This window comes from Aegilops tauschii, chromosome 3 (genome assembly GCF_002575655.3).
Source record: "Aegilops tauschii subsp. strangulata cultivar AL8/78 chromosome 3, Aet v6.0, whole genome shotgun sequence".
NCBI lineage: Eukaryota > Viridiplantae > Streptophyta > Magnoliopsida > Poales > Poaceae > Aegilops > Aegilops tauschii.
Genome location: NC_053037.3, coordinates 534,927,911 through 534,942,715, shown reverse-complemented (window position 1 = coordinate 534,942,715; position 14,805 = coordinate 534,927,911). Strand labels below are relative to the sequence as shown.

The 14,805-nt window shown below is 49.7% G+C and overlaps 1 protein-coding gene across 2 annotated transcripts; it reads left to right on the top strand.

The window, feature by feature from the left end:
• Positions 1-555: 555 nt before the first annotated feature.
• LOC109740784 (B3 domain-containing protein VP1) lies at positions 556-4,931 on the top strand. Of its 2 annotated transcripts, none has more exons than XM_073511004.1 (6): positions 556-2,182; positions 2,407-2,523; positions 2,851-2,948; positions 3,645-3,691; positions 3,793-3,869; positions 4,494-4,931. In XM_073511004.1, the coding sequence occupies exons 1-6, from the start codon at positions 638-640 to the stop codon at positions 4,680-4,682; spliced, it is 2,073 nt and encodes a 690-aa protein (XP_073367105.1). In that variant the 5' UTR covers positions 556-637; the 3' UTR covers positions 4,683-4,931. The 2 variants fall into 2 exon arrangements, with proteins under 2 accessions (XP_073367105.1, XP_020155421.1); XM_020299832.4 differs by having other exon boundaries at positions 557-2,182; positions 2,848-2,948.
• The last annotated feature ends 9,874 nt before the right edge of the window (positions 4,932-14,805 follow it).

The window sequence follows — 14,805 nt, the reverse complement described above, 5'->3', positions numbered from 1 at the left end:
AGGGTGGCTCCATCGGACGGCGCGAAAGGGACCCAGCGCGCAGCGCCCAGTCGGCGCTCCAGCGACACAGACATCCTACGAGGCGCAGCCGCTACGCGCACCCGGGTCCGGTCCACGGACGCATGGTGGATGGCCCCCGCATGCCACGCAGGGGTCAACATTATCACGCGCCGAAACAAAAGTCTCCCACCAGCAGCGCCTCCGGGGTAGAGAGGTCGTAACTGACATGTGGGCTCGCGTCACGCGGCCCCGCTGTCATCGAGCAGGACCATGCAGGGCGTCACCCCACTAGCGGTGGTCGAAGCCCTCTCACTGAAGCTGGGTCCCGGGGTTGTGGTGGGACCCGCGGGCAGTGGGAGGGGCCGAGAGTGAGCGGGGCATGGAAAGGGGAGATGCCCTCGAGAGGCTGGCGTGGGCGGTGGAGCGCTTCCCACAGCCCTCCGCGGCCGCCACGTGGGGCGCGCGGCCGCACTCTCTCCCTTCCACCTCCTGCTTGCCCTGTTCATCTTCAGAGTAACTGCACCCACCCCCTACCCCCACCCCCAACCCCCGGCCGCACCTACACACAGGGCGACAAACGCTTTGGCCGCACACACACATCACATCTCTCCCTCTCGCTCTCGCTGCCTCCCTTTGCATGGACGCCTCCGCCGGCTCGTCGCCGCCGCGGCACTCGCAGGGGGACGCGCCGAGGCGCGGCGGGCCCCGCCGCGGGAAGGGCCCCGCGGTGGAGATCCGGCAGGGAGAGGACGACTTCATGTTCGCGCAGGATACCTTCCCGGTCCTCCCGGACTTCCCTTGCCTCTCCTCGCCGTCGAGCTCCACCTTCTCCTCGTCCTCCTCCTCCAACTCCTCCAGCGCCTTCGCTGCCCCAGCGGGAGCGGGCGGGCGTGGGGGCGAGGGAGCGCGCGGCGAGCCGTCCGAGCCTGCAGCGGCCGGGGACGGGATGGACGACCTCTCCGACATCGACCACCTGCTCGACTTCGCGTCCATCAACGACGACGTCCCTTGGGACGACGAGCCGCTCTTCCCCGACGTCGGGATGATGCTGGAGGATGTCATCTCCGAGCAGCAGAACCAGCAGCCTCCGGCGGGCCACGGCGCGGGCGGGAGAATGGCGTCGCATGCGGCCGCTGGTGGAGGAGATGATGCCTTCATGGGTGGCGGCGGCGGGGGGAGCGCGGCGGACGACCTGCCGCTGTTCTTCATGGAGTGGCTCAAGAACAACCGCGACTGCATCTCGGCCGAGGACCTCCGCAGCATCCGCCTCCGTCGATCCACCATCGAGGCCGCGGCCGCGCGCCTCGGTGGGGGGCGCCAGGGCACCATGCAGCTGCTCAAGCTCATCCTCACCTGGGTGCAGAACCACCACCTGCAGAAGAAGCGCCCCCGCGTCGGCGCCATGGATCAGGAGGCGCCGCCGGTAGGAGGCCAGCTCCCCAGCCCCGGCGCAAACCCCGGCTACGAATTCCCCGCGGAGACGGGTGCCGCCGCTGCCACATCTTGGATGCCCTACCAGGCCTTCTCGCCAACTGGATCCTACGGCGGCGAGGCGATCTACCCGTTCCAGCAGGGCTGCAGCACGAGCAGCGTGGCCGTGAGCAGCCAGCCGTTCTCCCCGCCGGCGGCGCCCGACATGCACGCCGGGGCCTGGCCGCTTCAGTACGCGGCGTTCGTCCCAGCTGGGGCCACATCCGCAGGCACTCAAACATACCCGATGCCGCCGCCGGGGGCCGTGCCGCAGCCGTTCGCGGCCCCCGGATTCGCCGGGCAGTTCCCGCAGCGGATGGAACCGGCGGCGACCAGGGAGGCCCGGAAGAAGAGGATGGCGAGGCAGCGGCGCCTGTCGTGCCTGCAGCAGCAGCGGAGCCAGCAGCTGAATCTGAGCCAGATCCAAAGCGGCGGCTTCCCTCAAGAACCATCCCCCCGCGCGGCGCACTCGGCGCCGGTCACGCCGCCCTCTTCCGGCTGGGGAGGCCTCTGGTCGCAGCATGCCGTCCAGGGCCAGCCCCATGGCCAGCTCATGGTCCAGGTTCCGAATCCGCTGTCGACGAAGTCCAATTCCTCGAGGCAGAAGCAGCAAAAACCCTCGCCGGATGCAGCAGCGAGGCCGCCCTCCGGCGCCGCCGCCACGCAGCAGCGCCCGGGGCAGGCGGCGGCTTCCGACAAGCAGCGGCAGCAGGTGCATGCATGCACGAACACCTCTTGCCATCCATCCATCGATCGCCATCCCGCATAGAATCACAAGCCATTGCTCCCCAAATAAGTGTGCGTACATCGTAAGAGACGCACATCGCTGTCCAGCGATAGGATATCCCCGCATCGCCATCCCGCATAGAATCACAAGCCATTGCTCCCCTGCACGGTGAATTGCGTTTCTCAACGAGGTTCCGTGCATGCGCGCAGGGTGCGAGGACGCCGGCGGCGGCGCCGGCGGCAGGAGACAAGAACCTGCGGTTCCTGCTGCAGAAGGTGCTCAAGCAGAGCGACGTCGGAACCCTCGGCCGCATCGTGCTCCCCAAAGTGAGGCAGTCACCTCCCTATCGCGGTCTTCTTCCTCCATCCGCCCCATGCACCACTTGCAATTTTCAGCTATATATGCATGCATCCACTTGCAAATTTTAATTTCTCCTTGATTATATTCCTCTTTGATTAGACAAGATCCATCTTTGGATTGCACCTGTATGACCTAGCTATGAATGGATCTTCCTTTCTTTCTGTAATCTTTGTGTTGATTTCTTCTTGATTTCTCAGATTGCAAGTTTATCTATCCATGGATCTTCTTGTCTTTCTGTTGATCGATCGGTCGCGGCTAAAACGTCTCTCTTCTTCCATGGATGGTTTCAGAAGGAAGCGGAGACTCACCTGCCGGAGCTCAAGACGGGGGACGGCATCTCGATCCCCATTGAGGACATCGGCACATCCCAGGTGTGGAGCATGCGGTACCGGTAAGTAGTACTCCCGTCGATCGATTTTGGGATAAATTTAATAATATTATTAAACATGCATGCTTTCATTAGTCCACTTTTTTCTTTTCTTTTTAATTATCTGTAGGCCACATCTAGTAAATGACATGATCACTGCATCAGTGTGTGGGACACGCACGTTCCTTTCCCAATTGGGCAAGTGGGTCATATGAATACATATGATGGGAATCCGGGAGCCAAATAGTAGCATGCATTCGTAGTGCGCCGCTCTATATATATACGTGAACGGGCATGCAGAAATTTTGTTTTCGCATCGTCTCTTGGTTCACTCGTTAGCATCACTCTGCGCAGTAGATTATCATAATCAAGTGGTGTTTCTGATACCATACTTTCTGTTTTCCCATCTTCTTCTTCTTCTTCTTCTTCCAAAGTGTATCATATGTTGCTAGTTAGCTAGAGCTGTCAAAATAAGAAAAAAAGAACTAGCTAGTTTGTACTCCCTCCGTTCCTAAATATAAGTCTTTGTAGAGATTTCACTATGGACCACATACGGATGTATGTAGATGCATTTTAGAGTATAGGTTCACTCATTTTACTCTGTATGTGGTCCATAATGAAATCTCTCCAAAGATTTATATTTAGGAACGGAGGGAGTATTCTGCATGCATGATAACAAATTGCTGGTACAATGATGGCTCTTGATTTTCATGCATGCAGATTTTGGCCCAACAACAAGAGCAGAATGTATCTTCTGGAGAACACTGGTGAGAGAAGAGAACCAAACTTGCCTGGTACAATTTTGAAACCAAATATATAGGTAGCTTCCCTTGTGCTCACAAAACGTATCTTCTGCTTGAACTTGTAGGAGACTTTGTTCGGTCGAATGAGCTGCAGGAGGGTGATTTCATCGTGCTTTACTCTGATGTCAAGTCGGGCAAATATGTAATGTTCATACCCTTCGCGTTAATTCATTTCCATGAAATGATCTGTTTACATCCATATGCATGTTGCAAACTGACCAGTTGGTCAGTAGCTGTCATTTTGAGAGCGCTGGTATATAATTATCACAATATATACTCTCGCGTATCAAAATATAAGGCGGATTATTATGTACTATGAGGTCAAAGTTTTAAAATTTGACCTCCTGTATTTGCGTGAGTATATGGATATTGTGCATATATTAATAGTAATAACATCGCATTCATCTTGCAAAATACTAGTACTAGTTTTATGTCATGCATATCTCAATAGATATTCTTTATGCATGCTATGAGGTCAAAATCAAGCGTTGGAGACTGAAAAGTCAGATGTCTATGTATTGTACTCTGTGAGGGATGGAGTATACAAGACTGTTTGTCTTTGGATATCTAATTAAGTACTCCCTCCGTCCGTTCCAAAATAAGTGTCTCAATTTTATACTGACTCTAGTACAAAGTTGTACTAAGGTTGAGACACTTATTTTGGGACGGAGGGAGTATAGCAGAACTTACTTTGTACGTACTTGCTGTGCATTTGAATTAATTGTTTATAAATCAGCTAATCTCAGCCTTTCTGTGTAAACATCAGCTGATACGCGGCGTGAAGGTAAGAGCGCAACAGGATCTAGCCAAGCACAAGAATGGCAGTCCAGAGAAAGGCGGGGCGTCCGACGCGAAGGCGGGCGCAGAAGACGGTGGTTGCAAAGAGAAGTCTCCGCACGGTGTCCGGCGTCGCCAGGAGGCCGCCTCCATGAACCAGATGGCCGTGAGCATCTGAAATGAGCAGGCTCGCGCGGTCCGATCCCCCATTGAAGACTACTTAGCTAGCTCAAGTATACCTGTTGATGATGATCAAATCGATCTCCCGTTCTATGATCCGTGCTTCCGTGTACTGCTGTAGCCCTAGTTAGGGATGGTGATACTAAAGTAGCTATCGGTCAGATGTGACGCTGAAGAATGCATGGTCCGTGCTGTTAAACCTGTATAAAGGCTGTAACCCTTCTGTACATGCATGATCATACCCTTATTCGTTGTGTGTTGTCCTCCTAACAAGCAAAAATCCTAGTTAGTCTTGCATTGCATAGCTTTTGATTGGTACTGACTAGACCTAGAAATTAGGAGAGAAGCAAGGAGTGTTGGAGCAACTATAGCAGAGACGCCTTATTGGCCTCATGGCCATAATGACCGGCATATTGACTATTTTGGCCTAAAAATGCTAAATACTCGCTCTCGTCATATGGCCTCGAGTCGCCATGCATTTCTTGAGGGCGCTCCATACCCGGCCGCCAGACGCTAACTTGGAAGGGAAGTCTACCTTCCTTCCAGCTAGCCTCTCGAGCACCTTCCTTCCAGCCTTTCGAGCGGCCATCTCCTTCTTGTGCCAATGGCGCACACGGCCAGACATGGGCATCAGGAAACATGCCAATTAATGGCAGCTATCATGTGCCTACTCCCTGCAACCTGCTATATTTTTTCAGCGTCCGCCGCGTGTGGCTATAAAAAGACCGTCGCCATGGTAGAATAACTTACGACCTTCTTCACTTCCAACACAGCTTCCCGTATGTGCTACCGGCCATTAGGTGCTACCGTGATACGGGCTTCTAGACCGTTGGATCTCAGATCCAATGGTTCCCGGAAGCTCTTGAATATTTTACAAAAATGTCATCCTAGAGTCTAAAAATTACGCACAGATACAATAGCTTCTTAGATACCGTCGGATCTGAGATCCAACGGCTCCCAAATGCCCGTATCACGGTAGCACCTAACAGCTGGTAGCACCTGATATTTTCCCTCCCGTAGCGACTCTCTCTCTCTATCGCCATGGTTGAATAATCCTACACACACGGACCCATTACGGGGTTTTCTTTTAACTAATCTCTCCCCACCCCTCCGCCCTGTTTTTCACCCATCCTCTCCTCTTGTCCAATCCCAATCGCTCATTCTGTTATTCCGTGAACCCCGTAATCAACCCCTCCGTGAGTCTAGCATTACTCGCGCTTCCCCTATAGTCGGACTGGGTGCCGTCTCGATGGACGAGGAGGGATCCGTAGCGACTTTCTCCCTCTCTATCGCCATGCGCTTCCCCTACAGTCGGACTGTGTGCCGTCTCGAAGGACGAGGAGGGATGTTGTATGAGGAGCAAGTGGAGGAGGAGGCCGCCCACATCGCTGAGGAGGAGGACGAGGCTCACCTATGTTTGCTAGAGGCGTGTGGGGGGATCCTACCCTCGATGAGTGCCTAGATTGGAATATCACAAGACATTCCATTATTTGGGTATCCAGCACGGGGCGTGCAGATCCCGCATGAGGAGGCATGGGATGTGCGCTATGCCGCAAACGCCTCGGTCGTCCGTCTCGGTCAAATCTTCAAGCATATCGACGTCGGGAAGGCATTGCAGCGGAGAGTGACTACGCCATCTGGCTCCATTACGAGGAGATATGCGGACTTGGGGGCGAAGAAGGAGTGCATCAGATGGCGCATATTTGACATGAACATGGTGACATTCACCTAGTCGAATCGTGCCCTATTGGATCTTTCCTTGCTGAAAAAGCCGTCCCTGACCTCGACGACGACAGACAGGGACGGGATGAGGACGAGGTCTCGTCTTGTTACATATGCATGTGCCCCGTGCAATGCATTCTCGTCATCGTGGTGAGGAGCAACTAGTGTTTCTCAAGACGTATACTCACCAGTTTAGTAATATTTTTGTTGCTAATCGACTTTTCTACCCCAATGTAACGACTTGTGATGTAATGTTATCTAAAAAATTAGTGTTTTAATCCCTGAAAGTGTTTATGTGGAATTTTGAGTTATGTAACAAACAAGCAAAAGAAGATAAAAAGGAAAATATATGGATGTTGTAGTGACTCTGTGTTTGTGCACAATGACCACATCCTCCATATTTGAATGAAGCTCGCTTCATATCCCATATGGCGACCCACGATGTATATGGTGACTTTGCTAGAGTTGCTCTTATGGTTGTATTTCTTTTACCCCGACGCAAACTAAGGGCGCATGCAATTAGTAGTTGGTACCCTGTTTGGAGAAATATGAATTCCTTATTTATAAAGGATGAATTTTACTAACTCAAAATGAAGTTGATGACCTTTTTGGAGAAATATGAAACCTTTTTTATGAAGGGTGGATTTTAACAACTCAAAATGGAGCATCAAACAATACAAACACAATGACCACGCATTCATCTTTTTTCAACATCAGTCCCGGAAAAAAATAGAACACAATCAACATCAATACACGCACATGCAAAGAATCAAATAGCAAAGTCATAAAAGACCAAACCTATTGCCTAGGCGAAGGAAAAATAAAGAAAATGTAATGCCACAGAAAAAACAAAGAAAATGTAAAAAGAAGTTTGAGTAGATCATAGATTTCCTATGAAATGCACTACATATGATTCTTTAGGAAAAATTCCTAAGGATTCAAACCCTCCAAAAATCCTATTGAGTTCCTTTGAATCAAAGGAGCCCTAAATTTCACTTTTGGGGGAAACTCCATGTCCTAACCTTTGTGGTCGGATCTAGCGATGATAAATTTCACATGTCGTTTGGTTTTCTTCCTGTGGACATCACTGTTGGAGAGATTTCTCATAGTACAGTGCTATCAACGATAGTGGTTGACATCAATGGTCATATATATGTGTGTTATTTAATGTTGGCTGTGGGTATGTCTCGACTAATTTTTGACATTACATTGATTGCAGATGCTAGGTGTACTTTGTATCATTTTCATGTCAACATATTTTCTTTATAATACCTCATAAATACTTCAATTTTTTGGCATTTTAAACCACCTGCGCAAGTGTAATTATAGAAGGGGCCACCTTTGAGTGAAATTAGCAAAAAAATATCACCTGCCCCACGATGGCAAGTGCGGCATGGCGCTTGCTGCCACACCCTGTGCGGGCAACATTGTCATTGCACAGGGACGATGCACGATACACGCGTTGGGACACGATGAACAGTGTTGCCGCCATAGCCTGTGGTGGCAAGCGCCAAGTTTCGATTGCCGCGCTCGCCGCCATGGGGCGGGTGGTCTTTTTTGACTATTCCACTCCGAGATGGCCCTTATTGTCCTCACACTCGCGCATATGGTCTAAAATACCAACAATTCAAATACTCCACGGGTGGGAAGAAATTTCCACGGACTAAGCAGTGCAGTTTGAAAAAAACAGTGCACTTTGAAAAACATTGACCTAGATGGGTGTGGCTAGCCAGAATAGTTTAAACCCCACCTATACTTTTTTTTTTTGGATAAACCCCGCCTATACTTGACGACGATGGTGTTGTTTGACCACTATCATCGCACGCTGGCTGATTCCCGATGAATCCCGGCGGATTCCTCAGCTCAAAGCCTCAAACGGAACTCGCCAGTTTGTGCGTACGTACGCCTCTTGTCCCGGCCCCGGGGAGGGGGTCAGGCCAGGCTGGCGGCGCCGAGGCGTCGCCATGTGCGGCGTCCCCGTGGAGGTGGAGGGACATGACGTTATGGTGCGCTCGGTTCCGACGGACGGATATCATAAACTAGGCCACCCAAATGGAATTTCATCATAAACAACGCTGGTTTATCGAGGCCTCTCGCGCCTACGTGCCCTGCTGGCCGTGGTGGGGATTTGCGATTGCGGCGTCTCTGAGCTCTCTGATGCGCCCCGGCGACCAGATGTGGGCCGGGATGCGCTTGTTTTCTTCCTCCTTTTTTCTTTTTGTGTTCGGTGTCTTTAAATTTTTGAATAAAGAGGTTCCGATGAGGTGCGTCCGTGGAGGATAAGGCAATCATGAGCGGTGCGTTTCTGTGTGCGCGCGTACGTGGTTTTGTCCGGTGGTGATGATCGGTGGAGTGTTGTGTGTGTTTGGTGGCGTTCGGTTGCGCCAAACCGCACGGATGCGGCGAAATGCGTATGTGTATGTGTATATTTAATCACTTGGGGATCTATTGATGGTATTATTTCTATGTGCATTTGTCTGGTATCTTGGGAAACGGAGATTCGTGTTTCCATCAACGAGGATGATGTACGTGCACGTACATACACATCTGACTCACGGAGCTAGCCAGGGCGTGAAAAACAATCCAAGGAAGAAGAGAAGCCACCCTCTGGAAACGGAGAGGAAGTTGCAAGCGAAGACAGTTAACGTGCCTTTTTGTTTTCGCGAGGGATGGCGTCTTTTTTGTGTCCATTCGTCTGGTATCTTGGGAAATGGAGATTTATCCGTATCATATTCAAATACATGCATATAACGGAGTCGGGGAGCTAACGAGGATATAAAACAAAATAAGCGTGTCGAAGAAGAAGAAGAAAAAGAAGAAGAAGATGATGATGACGTTAAACTATGAGTGGTGCAATTTTAGACAAGGTTGCACCGAGATCGTTCAGGGTTAGCATGGTGTAAAATTGATTTCATCGTAAAATTACAGTGAACTATTGCAACAAAACATAAGACTCTAAATTATAACTAGAGCTCACATTCGAGCATGCAAAGACAACTCCTGTCCTCGAAACCTCCCGAGGCCCCCGCCTCGCCTTCTTCTTCCTCCCGGCCTCCGACGAAAGATGCTGCTGGAAAAGCGCGCGCGGCTGACAGCGGCTGCGGTCTTGGGTGCATGCTCGACGACCGCTCCCTGTGTGTGCTGCGGGAGTGGCGGGGTTGTGACGGCGCTCATGGGCCTGGTTCTGGTTGTGGCTGTGTTTGCCAACGTTGGATTTGGAACGGCCAAATCTGGCCGAGACGAGGCGACCACACGCAATGGTTGTCTCCTCATCTAACTGGTGGTGCAGCGCTCGGCCTCGCACGCGACGCTGGTGGTACTGACTGTGATGCCTTTGAGCGTCGTTACCTTGTCGAAGGAGTCGTTGATGCCGTTCTTGTTGGGAAACGTTGCATGGAAAACAAAAAAAATCCTACGCACACGCAAGATCTATCCATGGAGATGCATGGCAACGAAGGGGGAGAGTGTGTCTACGTACCCTCATAGACCATAAGAGGAAGCGTTTAGTAACGCAGTTGATGTAGTCGAACTTCGTCGCGATCCAACCGATGGAGTACCGAACGTACGACACCTCCACATTCAGCACACGTTCAGCTCGGTGACGTCCTCGCCTTCTTGATCCAGCAAGACGACGAGGTAGTGGATGGGTTCCGGCAGCACGACGGTGTGGTGACGATGCTGGTGATGCTATCTCTGTAGGGCTTCACCTAAGCACTATGAAAATATGACTGAGGGACGAAACTGTGGAAGGGGACGCCGCACACGGCTAAGAGATTGTCGTGGTTATGTGTGTCGTCCCCCCTCCCACATATATATAGGTGGGGGAAAGGGGAGGAGCCAGGAGGCGCCCCAAGTAGGGCCGAATCCTACTTGGTCTCATGCCCTGGCCGCGCCCCCCTTACCATATATGCCAGAGGGGGAAAGGAAAGGGGGGAGAGGGAAGGAAGGGGGGGGGGCGAATCCCTCTCCTTCCTTTCTCCCATAGGCCGGCTGCCATAGGGGAGGCGTGCCAGCCCCTTCTGGGCTGGTGTGCTCCCCTCTTTTGGCCCATACACCTCCCGGGGGGTGCTCGGAACCCCTTCCAGCAATCCGATGACTACCCGGTGCACTCCGAAACTCCTTCGGTGTCCGAATATCATCGTCCTATATATCAATCTTTACCTCCGGACCCTTCCGGAGCTCCTCATCATGTCCGTGATCTCATCCGGGACTCCGAACAATATTCGGTCACCAAATCATATAACTCATACTATATCGTCAACGAACGTTAAGCGTGCGGACCCTACGGTTTCGAGAACTATGTAGACATGACCGAGACACCTCTCCGGTCAATAATCAATAGCGGAACCTGGATGCCCATATTGGTTGCTACATATTCTACGAAGATCTTTATCGGTCGAACCTTGTAACAACATGCGTAATTCCCTTTATCTGTCGATATGTTACTTGCCCGACATTCGATCGTCGATATCTTCATACCTAGTTCAATCTTGTTACCGGCAAGTCTCTTTTACTCGTTCCGTAATACATCATCTCGTAACTAACTCCTTGGTCATTTGCTTGCAAGCTTATTATGATGTGTATTACCGAGAGGGCCCAGAGATACCTCTCCGATACTCGGAGTGACAAATCCCAATCTCGATCCATGCCAACTCAACAAACACCTTCGGAGATACCTTTAGAGCATATTTATGATCACCCAGTTACGTTGTGACGTTTGATAGCACACACGGTATTCCTCCGGTATCCGGGAGTTGCATGATCTCATAGTCGAAGGAACATATATTTGACATTTCAAGAAAGCAGTAGGAATAAACTAAACGATCATATGCTAAGCTAACGGATGGGTATTGTCCATCACATCATTCTCCTAATGATGTGATCCCGTTATCAAATGATAACACATGTCTATGGTTAGGAAATCTTAACCATCTTTGATCAACGAGCTAGTCTAGTAGAGGCTTACTAGGGACATGGTATTTGTTTATGTATTCACACATGTATTTAAGTTTCCGATCAATACAATAACAACTTTATTATTGCCTCTAGGGCATATTTCCTTTAGTCTCCCACTTGCACTAGATTCAATAATCTAGATTACATTGTAATGAATCTAACACCTATGGAGTCTTGGTGATGATCATGTTTTGCTCGCGGAAGAGGCTTAGTCAAAGGGTCTGCTATATTCAGATCTGTATGTATTTTGCAAATCTCTATGTCTCCATCCTTAACCTTTTCACAAATGGAGTTGAAGCGTCTCTTGATGTGTTTGCTTCTCTTGTGAAACCTTGATTCCTTCGCCAAGGTAATTGCTCCAGTGTTGTCACAAAAGATTTTCATTGGACCTGATGCACTAGGTAATACACCTAGATCGGATATGAACTCCTTCATGTGCTGCTTCCGAAGCAGCTATGTACTCCGCTTCACACGTAGATCCCGCCACGACGCTCTGTTTGGAACTGCACCAACTGACAGCTCCACCATTCAATATAAATACGTATTTGGTCTGTGACTTAGAGTCATCCGGATCAGTGTCGAAGCTAGCATCGACGTAACCATTTACGATGAGCTTTTCGTCACCTCCATAAACGAGAAACATATCCGTGGTCCTTTTTAGGTACTTCAGGATGTTCTTGACCGCTGTCCAGTGATGCACTCCTGGATTACTTTGGTGCCTCCCTGCCAAACTTATGGCAAGGCACACATCAGGTCGGGTACACAACATAGCATACATGATAGAACCTATGGCTGAGGCATAGTGAATGACTTTCATTTTCTCTCATCTTCTGTAGTGGTCGGGCCTTGAGTCTGACTCAATTTCACACCTTGTAACGCAGGCAAGAACCCTTTCTTTGACAGATCCATTTTGAACTTCTTCCAAACTTTGTCAAGGTATGTGCTTTGTGAAAGTCCTGTCAAGCGTCTCGATCTATCCCTATAGATCTTGATGCCTAATATATAAGCAGCTTCACCGAGGTCTTTCATAAAAAAATTCTTATTCAAGTATACTTTTATGCTATCCAGAAATTCTATATCATTTCCAATCAACAATATGTCATCCACATATAATATCAGAAATGCTACAGAGCTCCCACTCACTTTCTTGTAAATACAGGCTTCACCGTAAGTCTGTATAAAACCATATGCTTTGATCACCTCATCAAAGCGTACATTCCAACTCCGAAATGCTTGCACCAGTCCATAGATGGATCGCTGGAGCTTGCACACTTTTTCAGCACCTTAAGGATCGACAAAACCTTCTGGTTGCATCATATACAACTCTTCTTTAAGAAATCCATTAACGAATGCAGTTTTGACGTCCATTTGCCAGATTTCATTCATAAAATGCGGCAATTGCTAACATGATTCGGACAGACTTAAGCATCATTACAGGTGAGAAAGTATCATCATAGTCAACTCCTTGAACTTATCAAAAACCTTTTGCGACAAGTCAAGCTTTGTAGACAGTTGAAGGAAATATGCCCTAGAGGCAATAATAAAGTTGTTATTTACATTTCCTTATATCATGATAAATGTTTATTATTCATGCTAGAATTGTATTAACCGGAAACTTAGTACATGTGTGAATACGTAGACAAAACAGAGTGTCCCTAGTATGCCTCTACTTGACTAGCTCGTTAATCAAAGATGGTTATGTTTCCTGACCATAGACATGTGTTGTCATTTGATGAACGGGATCACATCATTAGAGAATGATGTGATGGACAAGACCCATCCGTTAGCTTAGGATAATGATCGTTTAGTTTATTGCTATTGCTTTCTTCATAACCTATACATGTTCCTATGACTATGAGATTATGCAACTCCCGAATACCGGAGGAACACTTAGTGTGCTATCAAACGTCACAACGTAACTGGGTGATTATAAAGATGCTCTACAGGTCTCTCCGATGGTGTTTGTTGAGTTGGCATAGATCGAGATTAGGATTTGTCACTCCGATTGTCGGAGAGGTATCTCTGGGCCCTCTCGGTAATGCACATCACTATAAGCCTTGTAAGCAATGTGACTAATGAGTTAGTTGCGGGATGATGCATTACGGAATGAGTAAAGAGACTTGCCGGCAACGAGATTGAACTAGGTATGATGATACCGACGATCGAATCTCTGGAAAGTAACATACCGATGACAAAGGGAACAACGTATGTTGTTATGCGGTTTGACCGATAAAGATCTTCGTAGAATGTGTAGGAGCCAATATGAGCATCCAGGTTCCGCTATTGGTTATTTACCGGAGATGTGTATTGGTCATGTCTACCTAGTTCTCGAACCGGTAGGGTCCGCACGCTTAACGTTCGATGATGATTTGTATTATGAGTTATGTGATTTGATGTACCGAAGTTTGTTCGGAGTCCCGGATGAGATCACGGACATGATGAGGAGTCTCGAAATGGTCGATATGTAAAGATCGATATATTGGAAGGCTATATTCGGACATCGGAAAGGTTCTGAGTGGTTCGGGTATTTTTCGGAGTACTAGAGAGTTACGGGAATTCGCCGGGGGAAGTAGTGGGCCTTAATGGGCCATATGGGAAAGGAGAGAAGGGCCTCAAGGGGTGGCCGCGCGCCCCCCATGGGCTAGTCCGAATTGTACTAGGAGGGGGCGGCGCCCCCCTCCTTCCTTCTCTCCTCCTCCTCCTTCCTTCTTCTCCTACTCCAACTAGGGAAGGGGGGAAACCTACTCCTACTAGGAGTAGGAATACCCCTTGGGGCGCACCATAGAGAGGGCCGGCCCTCCCCTCCTCCACTCCTTTATATACGGGGAGGGGGGCACCCCATAGACACACAAGTTGATTGTTTAGCCGTGTGTAGTGCCCCCCTCCACAGATTTCCACCTCGGTCATATCGTTGTAGTGCTTAGGCGAAGCCCTGCATCGGTAACTTCATCATCACCGTCATCACGCCGTCGTGCTGACGAAACTCTCCCTCGGGCTCAGCTGGATCAAGAGTACGAGGGGCGTCGCCGAGTTGAACGTGTGCAGATCGCGGAGGTGCCGTGCGTTCGGTACTTGGATCGGTTGGATCGTGAAGACGTTCGACTACATCAACCGCGTTACTAAACGCTTCTGCTTTCGGTCTACGAGGGTACGTGGACACACTCTCCCCGCTCGTTGCTATGCATCACCTAGATAGATCTTGGGTGTGCGTAGGCAATTTTTTTGAAATACTACGTTCCCCAACAATGGCATCCGAGGCAGGTCTATGCGTAGATGTTATATGCACGAGTAGAACACAAAGAGTTGTGGGCGATAATAGTCATACTGCTTACCAGCATGTCATACTTTGATTCCACGGTATTGTTGGATGAAGCGGCTCAGACCGACATTACGTGTGCGCTTACGTGAGACTGGTTCTACCGACGTGCTTCGCACACAGGTGG